The sequence below is a fragment of the Budorcas taxicolor genome, chromosome 24 (genome assembly GCF_023091745.1).
Source record: "Budorcas taxicolor isolate Tak-1 chromosome 24, Takin1.1, whole genome shotgun sequence".
In the NCBI taxonomy this organism is placed as follows: Eukaryota; Metazoa; Chordata; class Mammalia; order Artiodactyla; family Bovidae; genus Budorcas; species Budorcas taxicolor.
The window spans coordinates 26,460,342-26,476,299 of record NC_068933.1 but is presented as its reverse complement, the minus strand read 5'-3'; the positions used below and the strand labels follow the sequence as shown (position 1 = coordinate 26,476,299).

Here is a 15,958-nt window from a genome sequence, read left to right as displayed (position 1 = left end):
AACAAGATAGATAAACAAGCCTGCAATAGTATACACTCTCTAAATGAGAATACAAATGACAAATTCATTTATAGTTTAAAAAAAGCCCAAACTGTGGTTCCCAAACTTTTTGAATACAGGAACCTCTTCGCAACATTGAGAAATTCTGTACAAAGCCAGGAACTATACTTGCTCTCTTATAGACACTGATTTTTTAAAGATCACAAAAAGTTACAATGATTAATAATACCTTTAAATAAATTGATATTTTACAAATAGCACCTACAGGTATGTGAAAAATAGTGTCAGATAAGTTATTTAATTAGCTATTGCCAATGTGGAGATATGACAAAACTACAATAATCTGGCAATCCTTTCAAAGCAAATGTCCAATGATAGTAACCTGTATGAAAGAACCCCACCAAAGAAATACAGAAGGACCCCAAAAAAGTCTAAAATTTAAATTGGAAATAGGAAAAGGAAGTACAGACTTCATTAACCACAAAAATTAACCTTTAAAAAAGATCTTAAAATAAGTCATATACTTTTATTTTTTAAATGGGGTCTCATGAATTTTTTAAATGCTAATAATTATTACACAATAAAAAATGGCAATAAATGGGGTAAAAGATGTGAGTCAGATCATGAAATCCTGATCATAATTCTATATTATTATATGAAACCTATCAATTTAAAGTGAATATATAATATGAAATTTCTAGAAAATCAGAAGGTACTACAGAATTAGCAAAAGATATTTCCCAAAAGTGGAGTCCACTTTACAAATGGTTGGTATGAAAAAAGTTTGAAAACAATGCTAAAATCCATTTGTATAATGATAGAAGTGATTACTAGAATAGTTACCAAATACAAAGAAATACTGAGAATCTGTCCTTAGAAAATTGAGGAAATAATCCTATTAAATGACTTTCAAATCTAATTTTAAAACTTTAAAATGCAGTTATTATTTTTAAAATGTATACAATTCTGCCAAATATGGGCAATACAGATAATTTTTTAATTAATGAAAAACAAATGAGATAAAAAGTTTACTGCTTTATGTCTTTTATCTTAAAGAAACACCGTAATTCCGCTAATAACAACTTCACTATTTCAAAAAATATGCCTAAGTTATTAGCAAACAGAAAAACATAATCTCAAAAATTAATCAAATCAGAACATGATTAGAAATCTAAACATGAAGTTGAGAAAAAATATACAATGTTTAACAATAATCTATCAAGACCAAAATGAGGTTTCTGACTCTAGATGACAGTATAGGTGAATGTCAAGTAAAAATATGAGTTTATTAGAAACCCTCTCAGAATATCAAGCAAAGAAAACCCATACGAGGAAACCAAACTACCCTTAAGAATCACGTTTGGAAAAGTAAACTCTAGTAGGTATACAGGGATCTACAAAAAGAAGAGGTATATACTAGGTAAAAAAGCAGGACAAATATTATATGCTTAGCAAATGATAACAAATGTGTACTGACACTAAAAATCTTTCCACTATAAAACGCTGTTGATCATACTAAGTCAGGAGTAGCAAACAACAGCTCACAAGCCAAACCTAGCCCACTTTTTTGCTTTTGTAAATAAAGTTTTATTAAAATACAGACAGGCTGCTGGTCTACAGCTGCTTTCACACCAAACTGGCAAAACTGGGCAGAAACCAGGTGGTCTGCAAAGCCTAAAATATTTACTATCTGCCCATCTGTAGCAAAAATCAGCCAACCACCTTCATGAATAAAAACTGTTTGCTCTTTACTGTAGTCAGTACCTCAGGAGATGTGCAAGTAACATCAGTAAGATCCTTTTCCTGAGCCTGTTGTTCCAAAAGTTGGAGTTCCTCTTCTGTAATATCTAATGACATTAAACAATTTCTTTCTGTATTCTCTTTCAAGTTATTGCCTTCCAGTGCATCTTCCAATCCATCTTCTTGTTTCATTTGATTTCCAAGTGCCTGTTCTCCATCATGTTCAATTAAATCATCAGGTGTGGCATCCCATGCCTCATCTTGAACTTCAGGAAAAATGTTATGTGCTCTAATTTGTTTCTCTTGTGCTTCTCCAGCAGTTGGCTCCTCCAGTGGTAACAAGTGAAAATCACTGCTGGGTCTCAGTTCCTTCTCAGTAGAGCCAAACATCATCATTCTCAATGAATACAGATTTTCTGAAATATCCTTCAATAGTAGGGAAACCCTAAAAAAAAATTTAAGAAAGGTGAATTCAACTTTAATTGTGTTAACTCTAAGGACAAGTTTTAATGCTTTTTAATAAGAAGACCTTCACTTAAAGGACACACTGGATTACACTCGCTCTTCATGCCCTTCATGCTTATAGTTTCTGGGCTCCTCGCTAGTACAGCAAGGTACTTCTACACTCAACACCTAACTTGCATGCTTACTAAGTGTCAGAAGTGTTTGGCCCCAAACTAATTGTTTATGGTGTCACTCTTTATCCATTCTTGATTTTCATGTTAAGCATACATCCAAGCTTGTCAAACTGTGTCATAAATGCAAAGCAAATATGCCCTGAACGTGGCCTCATGCACTCCACTGGAACTTCAGTTAAGTGGATGTGAATTCATGCTTATGGCATTATTTTAGCTATTCACAGATCTCTTGTTCTCCCCCAGTTCAGAGAAGTATCTAAATAAGTGGAGCATAGACTTATTACAAAGAATCTGAAATAAAAGATCTTAACTAGTTCTTGTATTGACCCACTAAAAGTTCATAAGATCTACCTTTATTAAAAATGCATCCAGGGACGTGGGAGGGAAACTCAAGAGGGAGGAGACAGATGTATACATACAGCTGACTCATGTTGTTGTATAGCAGAAACTAATACAACATTGTAAAACAATTATATTCCAATTTCTTAAAAAATGAATCCAATGTTGCCGATTCTCAAAATGCAAGAAAACCTACTTAGCTTTGATATTATAAAGCAAAGTATTAAGCACATATAATTTATACTCAATAGTTGTTTTAATTCCTAGAAAAAAACCTGAAATGTGAATAGTGATTTTTCATATAAATGTTATTTTCTTCTTTCATGGAGGGAAAAATGTAAAAATGAATATGAAATAGCTTTATTAGTACCTTTCCCCATTTGACAGTTATTTCTTTCAGATATTCTCAAAGTTACATAGCAACTACTAAAACAAGTTGCCAGGAGGAAAATGACTTTGAAAAAGAGCTGAATTTCTATCTCATACTTTGAAATCTATGAAAATATATCACAAACCTCATCCAAAAAAGAATACGTTAACATTACATTTTTTCAGTCAGAATTCTATTTCAATTAACTGCTTCACATTTCTACAAAGGATTTTAGCCTCAAAATTGTATTACCATGTTATACTCAATCACTGTTCAAGAGTACTCCTGTTTTTAGAGGTTTTATAAGGGAGTCATTCATCCATTAAGGACAGAGCAAAGCCAGATTCCAAGAAGCAGCTACTGGGAGCTACAGTCCACGGAGTCGCAAAAGAGTCGGACACAACTGAGTAACTAAACAACAACCAGTAGTCCAATACCTGTTAATTCAAATATCAAAAGTTATCTACTGCTTGGCTCAGACCGTAAAGAATCTGCCTGAAATGCAGGAGACCTGGGTTCGATCCCTGGGTCAGAAAGACTCCCTAGAGAAGGGAATGGCAATCCACTTCAGTATTCTTGCCTGGAGAATTCCATGGACAGAGGAGCATGGTGGGCTACAGTCCATGTGGACATGACTGAGCAACTAACACTTTCACTTTTTTTCAATGCTTCAGCTATATAAAACATTCTTTAAAATCTAAATGCCTCTTGTTTTAATAGTCTACTGATTAGGCAGAATTCTCATATAATAATCACTTTAAAAAGAGAAAAATGAGGTTATAGGTTTAAAAGTTGCTATTTACTGATTTCAAGTAACCAAACTATAAAGATAATTAAATGAAAAATGCCCATAAACAAAAAGAAAAAGAACACTGTGAATCTTCAACGTTTTGTTCAAGTGAACTTAAGAGTTTTATTTGGCTTTGCTTCGTAAAGCATCCTACAAAGCAGAGAAGCCTCCAACTTTTGTGCACAATTTCACAATTAGAAGATATTTCTTAAATTTATACATCAGTCTGTATGCATGTATTCAAGCAAATTTATGAGTCCACCCTAATGAACTTCTTTACTGTATTTAGAAAAATGCAATAAGAACAAACAGAATTGATTTTATATATAAAAAAAAAAAAACAGAAACATTTAACCTCTGTGGATTTTCCAGTTTTCCGAAAGTATCAGGAAGAGACTCAGCCAAATCCATCATCTCCTTGGAGATCGAAGTCAATTGTTTCTTCACATCACTAGGAAGTATTTCCTCCTCTGGAATAAAAGAATCAGTACTAATTTTCAAATTACAAAGCAAAGATATTTATTTAAACACTATTAGGGCTTAAATTTTCATTGTTTCTTTAAATGAACTGCAACAAAAAGACTTCCTTAACCTATCCCCAAATCACCTCAATCACTTTATTTCCCTTCCAAATTTCTGTGCTTTAAAATTTTAGACTGAACTCTAACTGATCTACATTCATACATATTACAACCCAGTGGTTCTCAACCTTGGCAGAAGGTGAAGGTAGAAATGAGACTGTGATCGCACCTGCACTGTTTCAACATCAGAAACCAACAGAACATCATATGGGACACTACTTACTAAAACAGCTTGGTAAACATAACCTTACCCGACAGACACTCCTCACTGCCCTCATTACCAGTCATCACAAAATAAAATGCAAGCCTTTCTCATTCATAAGTGATCACCTTCCGAACTTTCAGCTTCATTCTGTCTCATAGTGTCTCCACCAACACCACCCAACTTGCCCACCTTTCCCAAACCCCTCCCCTGCTTACAATTTCTACTCTTCATCACCACTTCTTGTATCCTTCAACAAGTCCAGCTCCTCTGAAGCACTGGACATTGGATTACGTCATCAGCTATTCCAACTAGTTGCAGTTATCTTGTGATCTCAAAATCACATCACTGAAGATTTTAGCACTTGGTTCACTGTCTCTTTCTTCCCTCTATTTCTGTGATAACTCCTAGTGATTTCAACATTCACAGAAACTCTCTGCCTAAGAATGTGGCCTTTTCAGTTCCTCAATCCCTCCATTTCCAGCCATCTTTTCCTCAACTGATCTCAGCCACCCTTCCCATAACCGTGTGCTATGCTTAGTCGCTCAGTTGTGTCTGACTCTTTGCAACCCCATGGACTGTAGACGGCCGAGCTCCTCTGCCCATAGGGTCTCTCCAGGCAAGAAAACTGGAGTGGGTTGCCACGCCCTCCTCCAGGGGATCTTCCCAACCCAGGGATCGAACCCAGGTCTCCTGCATTGCAGGCGAATGCTTTACCATCTGAGCCACCAAGGAAGCTCAAGAATACTGGAGTGGGTTGTCCTGCCCTCCTCCACAGGATCTTCTGACCCAGGAATCAAACCAGGGTCTCCTACATTGCAGGTGGATTCTTTATATCTCATCTGAGCTACCAGGGAAGCCCATAACCATACCCTTGATCTTAAAATTGTCAATAAAGTCATCACTTCCAAATGCCAACTGCAAGCATGCCATCCTCTGAACACCAGCATGACTTCTGCAATACAACCATTCTTGCACACTTTCAGAACCAAGCCCACTGACCTCCTGCCTTTTCCTTACCCATTATTCTTCTCACCGCTCCCCATACCCCCATGCCTTACTCTCCTCCCTTAACCATATTAATCCTTCGCTCCTGTGGACTCAACTCTTTTGTTCCTTCCTTCTTCCATGGCACATACTGGATGCCTATACCCAAGCAGTTGACTACAGTTGAAAATAAAACATAATTATGAGGGTGATATTTTGCTTTCAATTCATGCACACACCCCATGAACCCTCAGTAATGACTGTTCATTATTATTCTACATTTCCCACTCTCTGACTCTCAAGAGGACTATATCATACTTCTTTCTTTCTCTTCATGCTTCCAACACTTCCAACACTTGTCCCTCCTTAATCAAAGAACAACTTCATCTCTTACTTCACTAAGGAAACAGAAACAAAAAGAGAACTATCTTATCTTCCCGCCACCAATCTGCTAATTGCTAATTCATATCACAACTCCCATTTACAGCAAAATTCCTTGAAAGAAAGAGCTGTCCACACTCACTGTCTTCAACTTTCTAGTGCCAATTTCTCCTACACTGACTGCCTGCCACTGAGCTTTTTCCAAAAGCTGTTTGTGGAAAGGCTACCAATGGCCTTCACATAGCCAAATCTGTTCATCCAAGTTGATCATCTCACTCTTTCATTGGAATATTCACTGGAAGGACTGATGCTGAAGCTGAAGCTCCAATATTTTAGCCTCCTGATGTGAACAGCCGACTCACTGGAAAAGACCCTGATGACGGGAAAGACTGAGGGCAAGAGAAGGGGATGACAGAGGATGAGATGGTTGGATAGCATCACCTTCTCAATGGACTTGAGTTTGAGCAAACTCCAGGAGATAGTGAAGGACAGGGAAGCCTGGCATGCTGAAGTCCATGGGGTTGAAAAGAGTTGGACACAACTTGAGTGACTGAACAACAACATCTCAAGCTCTCAGAGGCATTTAAAATAGTTGATAACTTGCTCCAGCTCACAACATGGGCTGGCTTCTGAACACCACCCCTGCTATACTTCCTCCTTTACCACTGCCCCTTCACAGGCCTCTTCACTATACACTCCATGTCTTCCTGACCTATAGAGGCTGGTGTGCCCTTGACGTCAATATGTGGGCCTCATCTATTCTTTATTCCACTTACTTCCTATTCTATCTTCTATTTTATCTTCTTAAGCTTAACTACTATCTGTATACTGACAACCCTCAAAGTTACAGCTCCAACCTGTCTTCCCTCCAAACTCCAGAATTACGTTCCCACCTAAGATATCTCCTTGGATGACAATAAACATCTAAAACTTAGCATGCATGTGTTCTCAGTCTCTCAGTCGTGTCCAACTCTTTGCGACCTCATGGACCATAGCCCGTGAGGCTCCTCTGTCCATGAGATCTGGTTGCCATTTTCCCCTCCAGGGGATCTTCCCGACCCAGGGGTCGAACCAGCATCTCCTGCATTGCGGGTTTCTTTTACTGCGGAGCCATCTGGGGAGTGACCAAAACTGGAATCCAGATTTTTCTTACCCAAACCTGCTCTTCTCATTATCTTTCACTGTGACTGACCCTTGCATTCACTCAGTGGATCCAACCAAAACACCTCTACATCTCACTCCCCACAGAGAATTCATCAGCAAATATATACATATCTATCGCTTCTCACCCCCTCTGCTGCCACCAGCTCAATCCAATCAGCTCTTGCTTGGATTATTACAATAGCCTCCAAATCGATTTCCCTGCCTAAATACTTACCCTCCTGTAGCAGCCAGAAAAATCCTTTTGAGATAAATATTTAATCACATCATGCTGCTACTCCAAATCCTAAGTATTTCCCATCACTCATCCTTGTATTTAATTAATAAAATATGAAGTCAGATTCACAGCCTATAAGCCCCAAATGATCCGGCCCAAGCTACCTTTCTGGCCTCATTTCCGACTCCTCTCACCCTTGTTCATTTCATCTCGGTTACACTCACTGTCCCTCATAGCTTTGCTCTCTCTTCCCCTCACGCCTTGTATGTTCTCCCTTCGGGCATCCGTGTGGCTCATTCCATCCCTCAGATAAACAAAGTCGCGGTTTGGTCTGTTTGGTTCAGTGCACTTTCCTCAGCAAGAGGTACAGTGCCTGATGCCTAGTAAACCCCCAACAATTCTGTTAGATGAATAAATGAATAAATAGTCCCTTTCCGAACCAAGCTTCTTTACCAAAATAAAAAAAATGTTTACAGGTGCTTTCTCACTTTCCTTAGATCTCAGGCCTCTATTCACGCTAATGCGATTTCCACCCACGCCTTCCACTACTCTATTCTGGCTCCGGTTATGGGACCTGCACGGCACCCAAGCCTGCAACCCTGTTTTTGTGTCCCAATGACCACTGTCCCCTCAAAACAGTCTTTTATCACCCAGTCTACCAAAGCGGCTGTAGTAAAAGGTTACCAACAACTGCCACATTGCCAAACCCAAGAACTAACTCTAAGTCCTCAGTTTCTCAAACTTGCAAGAAAATTTAAACAGTGGGTAACGCCCTCCTCTGTAACACGTGTCCTTCACTTGACCTGTCGCATATCCACCTCCTCATTTCCCTCCATGCCCACAGCAACTCCTCTAGGGTCCCCTCCCCACGCAAACATGGAATACTGAGAGTTCCTTGAGACTCTTAGCCCCAGTTCTTTACCTAGAACCCCTAATTCTTTAACTCCAATCACCCCCTGAGTTAACAGGCTATATATCTAAGAGCCTACTGGCCACCACCTCCACTTTGCTATCTTGCAGGCTTCCTTCCATTAACATGTCTAGAATCAACTGTACAACCCCTTTACCCCAAATCTGGCTCCTTGCCCTCAATGTCTCTCATCCCTGCTGCTCACACTGACAACACAGGACTGATCCGTGCACATGGCTCACACTGACACATTAAATCTTGTGGATTCTACTGCTCTGTTAAATGTACTTTGCATTATCCACTTCTCTCCTCTCACAATACAACCAGCCAAGCCAGGTCACCATCACCTTTCACCTGGATTGTGGGCATATCACCCCAACAGGTCTCACACTGTGACCCTTGCCCTCCAGAATCAATATTCTGCTCAACAGCCCAAGTTCTACTTTTTTTAATGTAACGCATGTCATTCTTGTTTAAAACTCTCAACAGCTCTTAGGAGGAAATGAAAACCCCTGCCTCTTCTCTATCCCTTACCCTGTCATGTTCAACAGCTGACTATACCAAACTGCTTTCAACTGCCTATAGACACCTCTTCCTTCTGGAACTGGGCACCTGCCATTGCCTGTGCCTTTCGACACTCTTCCTCTACTCTTCCACCAACTAACTCCTGCTCATATTTAAGATCTTGCCATAAACAGCACTTTTTCCAGAAAATATTCTCTAACACCTCCAAATATTCACTGGGTGCCTCTATATGCTGGCCATAACACCTTTCTCCCCCCACATCATAAGCCTCATCTTCCTACAGTGCCCTTTTTTTCTGATATTCACCTATATCCCCCATAAAGCTGTAGGTTTCCCCCCTCAGAAGACAGATCATGCCTGTCTTGTTCACTGCTGGCTCTCCATTTATAGTGGGCTGAATAATACTACGTTCTAATCTTCTTTTATTTTTTAGTAAAAGAAAAAAAAACAAATGTAATAAAATCCAAAAGTTTTGAAAATATCATTTGAAAATGTCATCTATATATACATCTATATTTGAGAAAGGTGAGGTTGACACTGCTGGTTTAGTAACGAGAAGGAGGGAGGAAGGGAGGAAGGGAGGGAGGGAGGAAGAAAGGAAAGAAAGAAGGAGGGATGAAAGGAGGTAGAAAAAAAAGGAATGGTAATGTTAGTTACAATTCACTGGAATCCTAGTCAAGTTATTTCCCTTCAGATGTCACAATACACTTAAACAAATAACAGAGAATAAAAGTGAGGGTCAAAGAATGCAATATTGCAATGACAGGTATCAGGACTTGCATAAAAACTTATAAAACATATGCTACTTTACTTGAGAAATATCTTATAGCCCTCAGAAGCATTTTCATCAGAGACAAAATAGCAAGTATAACCTACAAGGAATCTTGTAAACCACAAAATCAAAAAATCACGAATCCCTCTGTTGAATTCTGAGTTAAATAAGCTCTTATATATTGTTCTCCACACCAGCTTCAAAAACATATCATCTGCCTCAGTTATCAAGGTAATTTCCAGCCACCATATGATTGCCAACAGACAGCCAGCAGGCACTAAACAGATGTGGCCTTCCAACGAGACAAAGTATAAGAAATCTTCCTTAACGTGTAAAGGAGGATCACCCACAGAGGGTATGGATTCCTTCTCAATAACAGCTATAAAGGATATTATATAATTTTTTATAAGGAGGTCATGCCATATTTTTAAAAATTTGGCAAAATCACCTTAACTAACACCTTAACAAACACAATTATTTAAAATCTCTAAAAGGAAGCTACAAGAATAACAACTATACAGAGACCAGTATGGGTGCTCAGTATATCATGAGTTCAACAGCTACTCTATGAAACAGGTATTACACCATCACTCACTTCCCAAACACAAGTAAAAGAAACAAGTAAATTCCAGGTCACATGGCTGGGATTCCACCACTGGCCTATGTGACACTATACGCAGATCTGCCATCACTGACCTAGCAAGAGATCTGAGAGCTGAACTTGAAAGCTGCAAGTGGCCATTCTTTTAGTAGAAAAACAGCAGAATTATCACATTCTGGGGAAAACTTAGAAATTTAAACCAGGGTACTCTGTGCTCAGTCACTCAGTCACGTCTGATTCTCTGTGACCCCACAGACTGTAGCCCACCAGACTCCTCTGTCCATGGAATCTTCCAGACAAGAATACTAGAGTGTGTTGCCATTTCCTTCTGCCACTGCCGTCTCTCGAGGGCATCTTCTCAACCAAGGGATCGAATCCCCCATCTCCTGCATGGGCAGGCAGATCTTTACCAACTGTGCCACCCACGGAGTCCAAATATTTATAGCAAAGATGTATAATCTCCAGGCTGCGAGGCGGCTGTTTGTATCACTGATGTTCTCCAAGCTCCAATTCTAGAACCCTAGTGAACAGCAATGCCACAAAGGATAAGTAGTAAGTCCTGCTTTGACACAGTAACAAGCTTGAAACACTAAGCTTTGGCCAAGCAGACCTCATCCTAATTCTCAGACAACCAACACACGGTAATAATGCTAAATACACGTGTGAAAATTTGTGCTTTTGGAGCTTAACTCACAAATGAGCAAATTCAAATTTTACCCTTTATTTTCAGACCATCACATACCTTTACTCTTGACAAACATTTGTACAGGATCCCTCAAATTTGCTAATTTTTGACAAATGATGAAACCAGCCTGTAGGAAAACAGAAAGGTGAAAACAGTATGCTAAAATCACCAGAATAAAATCCAATGCCTCACCTTTACAAAAATCAAAAACAATGATTCCCAAAGCACCCAAGAAGCTGAATGCAACCCTTTAAGTTGAACACAGATCTGTCTTCATTTATTCACCACACCCATCGTGAGAATGGAGAAAGTGGCACACCTTTAAAATAAAAACTTTCTCATTTTAACAGCCAATATTATGACCAAGTATTAAAATCAAACACCTTATAAATGGAATCTAACAAAATATAATCAAGTAAGAGAAAACTGTATGCTACAGATATCCATTTGCCATCATCTCATTATTAGCTGTTAGTCAGTGTATAGACAGTCCTCCAGCTAGCTACTGTAAATAGGAACAATCAAGTCATAGAGATTTCTCATGACTAAAAAATGCTACAGGACTTGGATTAGTTCTCAACAAGGTTTCTATTTTAAACAAAACATAAAGGAAAATTATCTTTTTATTTCCCCACACAGATGAATTTTCTTCTGGTTATAAATAAAATATGCTCCCATTTCTAAAAAAAGATGCAAAGAAAAGAAACAAGATACTAATCTACAAATAAAAGTACAAGCTGGGGGGGAAAAAGTCTATTAGGACATAAAATAAGACTTTTTGGAAAAAGAAAAGAGTGCTATATATACATATGTATGTATAGATAGATAAGCCCTAATTTCACTATGTACAAATAGGTAACTATAAAAATCATCTAACAGCAGTGGTGAGCTAATTATGGAGCCAATTTTCTAAATTTTTACCACATTTTAAATGTAAACATAAGAAATAAGGCCAGTTTCGATACAGAAACTGCATTGTAGTTATTTTTATTCTGAAGTGGCTTATAATCAAATACATCATCAACACCATTTGTGCTTGTTCAGTCTGAGCTTACTGTCCTCTCATGTTTTCAAAGAACTCATTTTTTTTCACATAAAAATTGGACCTTATTTTTGCTTCATGGTGATAAAAATAACTAGCATTACAATCTATTGATACTTACTAATAATATTTAGAATTAACAGTTTCACTAAATTTCTACCTAAGCATTTTTAATGCCCAACTGACTTAAAACATTTTAGTTTACACAATAAAAATTCTATAAAGTAATTTATTATAAAGTTTAGAAAATAGATTGTAGTCTAAAGATCTTAGGAGGGGGATGGGATGAATTGGAAGATTTGGACTGACACATATACAGTATTGATTTGTTGTTGCTCAGTTGCTAAGTCGTGTCTGACTGTTTGTGACCCCATGGACTACAGCATGCCAGGCTTCCCTATCTTCCAGAGTTTGTTCAAACTCATGTCCATTGAGTCAGTGATGCCATCCAACCATCCTGCCGTCTGTCGTCCCCTTCTCCTCCTACCCTCAATCTTTCCCAGCATCAGGGCCTTTTCCAGCAAGTCGGCTGTTTGCATCAGGTTGCCAATGTACTAGAGCTTCAGCTTCAGCATCAGTCCTTCCAATAAATATTCAGGATTGATTTCCTTTAGGACTGACTGGGTTCATCTCCTCACTATCCAAGAGACTCTCAAGAGTCTTCTCCAGCACCACAGTTCAAAAGCTGTGAATTGAATCAATTCTTCAGTGCTCAGCCTTCTTTATGGTCCAACTCTCACATCCATACATGACTATTTTGGAAAAACCATAGCTTTGACTACATGAACCTTTGTTGGCAAAGTGATATCTCTGCATTTTAATACACTTTCTAGGTTCGTCATAGCTTTTCTTCCACAGAGCACACGTCTTTTAATTTCATGGTTACTATGTATAAAACCGATGACTAATGAGAGCCTACTGTATAGCACAGGAAACTCTACTCAGTGCTCTGTGATGACCTAAATGGGAGGGAAATCCAAAAAAGAGGGGCTATGTGTATATGTATGGCTGATTCATTTGCTATACAGTAGAAACTAACACAACATTGTAAAGCAACTATATTCTAATAAAAATTAATTTTTGAAAAAGATCTTTGGTACATACATAAGCATCAGTGGCTGCATACACTTTCTGGTCTTCAGTGAGGGGAAACTTACTCCAGTTGCTACAGCGGATAGACCGGTCTTTCAGAAGCTGTTTACCAAAGAGGTATTTAACCAAACCATTGAGGCTCCAGGTCTCTATACATTTCAGCTAAAAATAATGGAAAAATCAACTCAGCAAAAGCTCTTTCTTTCCTTTTATTCTTAGATATTTCTAACTGATACCAAACGACCATGTCACACATAAAGTTGAAAATGTTACACCAAAATATAAGGCAGAGATAGTCCTTAGTAGATTTCCAGTCACTAAAAACCTCATTCGCAGTCTACCTTACAAGAATGCAATTCTATCATTTCCTCAAGGTAGGTATTAAAATTTTTGGACTGTCAAAGTATCATTCATGCACAAAAGTTGAATAAGTTGATGATTTTCCTACTTCTCAGCCAAATGAACACTTGGCTAATGTGAGAATGTAACTTAAATGACTACATTAATAAAATATGTGAAATATGGGCCATGGAAATGATGGTCAAACGTCCACTAAGAGGATCATACCACAAGAGCTGTGTTATGTTCATGTCAAAAAAAAAAAAACAAGGGGGATATTGATACAGATGGGTTAAAGAGAGAAACTTTAAATATAATAATTAAATTCGCAAATATATAAAACAAAGTAACACAGTACCAAATATGGGAGAGGGTGCCTGCTTAAAGAAACTATCCACTAAGGCAACTGATTAGAACTGAAAGTTTTCATTATGAGACATGCATTAGGGACTTCTTTTTTTATAAAAGCATTGCGTAGCTTAAAATATTCTCTCAAAAAAACAAAATCTAACACTCAGAAGCGACATTCTGTAAAACACTAATTTATTTTGTTTTTATTCTGAAAATAATATATGTATTATATCTACCTTTTCATTGGCAACATCTGTCAGCTCCACAATACTCTTCAACTTGACATCAAAGTCACGTAGAAGTTTCCACTGATCTTGTTCAATTCCCACACCTGCCTTTTTAATTGCTTCATTTTCAAGCAACATTTTTAGTCCCTGAGGGAAAACTATAATTCTTTATATTAATATTTATATAATAATATATAATATTTATTTCCATAGGTTCTATCAAACATGACAGATTTATGTTCTACTTCATACACATTCTATGTTTATATTTAAATTTGTGTTTAAGCTTAAATTCAGAAACCAACACTTACCTTGACTGTTTTTGAGAGCTTTTTTTTTTCACCTAAAGCAAGAAGTCCTGACTGATAGATAAATGATAAGAAAAACAGCTAATTTACATGCTAATAACTGTATTATCACTAACATTTAGCCCCTCTACACTTCAGTCCTCTACCCTGTGAAACAGGAATAATAATATCATTGACTGACAGATATGACATGAAAATTAAATAAAACAGGGATATGAGTGAATAAAATATAAATATAAAATATAAATAAAATATAAATTAAAATATAAATACTTAAATATAAGGTGATGAGAGAGGCACCCATTAATTCAAGAGCTTAATTTCATGTGGACAAAGTTGACATAATACAATTATCTACCATATAAAAATGAAACAGATACAACAGATACCAACCTAACATAGAAGAAATATGAAACAAGTAGCACTTGCTCTCTGACACGCACAGCTGAATGAGGGCCACTCTGCCCAGTGTCCCTTTCTTGTACACTGGTGGCCACTCGATGTCAAATCCTACCACATCTCCATCAGAGAGACTCATGCTAAAGGGAGGCAAATAAAATAAATTATTTAATTAAAATTCTAATTTCTGCATCATTGAAGACATCATTCAACATGTTAAAATACATGCCACAGACTGTAGAGAATATCGTAATACATACAACTGATAATGAATAGTCAGAAAATATTGGGTTAGCCAAACAGTTCATTCTGGTTTTTCTACAAGATGTTACAGAAAAACCCAAATGAACTTTTTCACCAACCCAATACTAAAAAATTCCTTGAAAAGTCAATACAAAAAGATTAATAATCCAGTTTTCAAAAGGGGGGGGAATATGAACAGGTAATTCCCCAAAGGAGGGTTTCCCAGGTGGTCCAGTGGAAAAGAATCTGACTGCCAATGCAGGAAAGGCGAGAGATGGGGGTTCAGTCCCTGGGTTGGGAAGATCATCCCCTGGAGTAGCAAACAGCAACCTGCTCCACTATTCTGGCCTGGAAAATTCCATAGACAGAGAAGCCTGGTGGCTACTGTCCATGGGGTCATAGAGAGTCAGACATGACTGACCGACTGAGCACATAATTCCCCAAAGGAAATCCAAATGGCCAATACATTAAAATATATATATGAAGATACAAGATCTCCTCTGAAGTCAGAGAAGTGTAAACTGAACCTTTACAATTTCACATCTATCTGACTAACAAAAATTAAAGCTCCACAATACTTAATGCTGATAAAGAAAACTGCCAGTGGGACCACTAACATACTGGTAAATTTTTAAACTGATAATCCTCTTGGAAAAAACTCTGACGATATCTAGCTAAAGATGTATGAACTGTATGACCTGACAAGATTTTCTCATAAATATATGAAACTTACATGTGCATAATTAGAAATATTTAAGAATGTTCATTGCAATACTATTCCGACAAGCAAAAATGGAAGCACTACATTTCCATCAACAAGAGTGAATAAATTATGATATACTGAGACAATGTAATACTATATAAAAGTTTAAATAGAACTTCATATACCAAACCAAAAAGAAAAATTCACAAGAATATAAAGTGTTGAGTGAAAAAGACAAGTGGAAGAATACACAGAGTTTGATAGCATTATTTTTAAAGTTTCTTAATGGGCAAGTAATAGTATATGATATTGAGGGGGACACTAAATTATGAAAATTATAGAAAATATGTGAGGG

The 15,958-nt window shown here is 37.5% G+C and overlaps 1 protein-coding gene across 1 annotated transcript in view; it reads right to left on the bottom strand.

Moving 5' to 3' along the window:
- WRN (WRN RecQ like helicase) overlaps positions 1–15,958 on the bottom strand; it is a 113,466-nt gene that overhangs the window by 74,226 nt on the left and 23,282 nt on the right. The window contains exons 4-11 of the mRNA XM_052661475.1: positions 14,652–14,797; positions 13,960–14,108; positions 13,046–13,195; positions 10,957–11,026; positions 5,736–5,824; position 5,533; positions 4,233–4,347; positions 1,765–2,185 (exon numbers count right to left, since the gene is read on the bottom strand). Coding sequence (XP_052517435.1) covers positions 1,765–2,185; positions 4,233–4,347; position 5,533; positions 5,736–5,824; positions 10,957–11,026; positions 13,046–13,195; positions 13,960–14,108; positions 14,652–14,797 — 1,141 coding nt within the window. The remainder of the gene's footprint in view (positions 1–1,764; positions 2,186–4,232; positions 4,348–5,532; positions 5,534–5,735; positions 5,825–10,956; positions 11,027–13,045; positions 13,196–13,959; positions 14,109–14,651; positions 14,798–15,958) is intronic.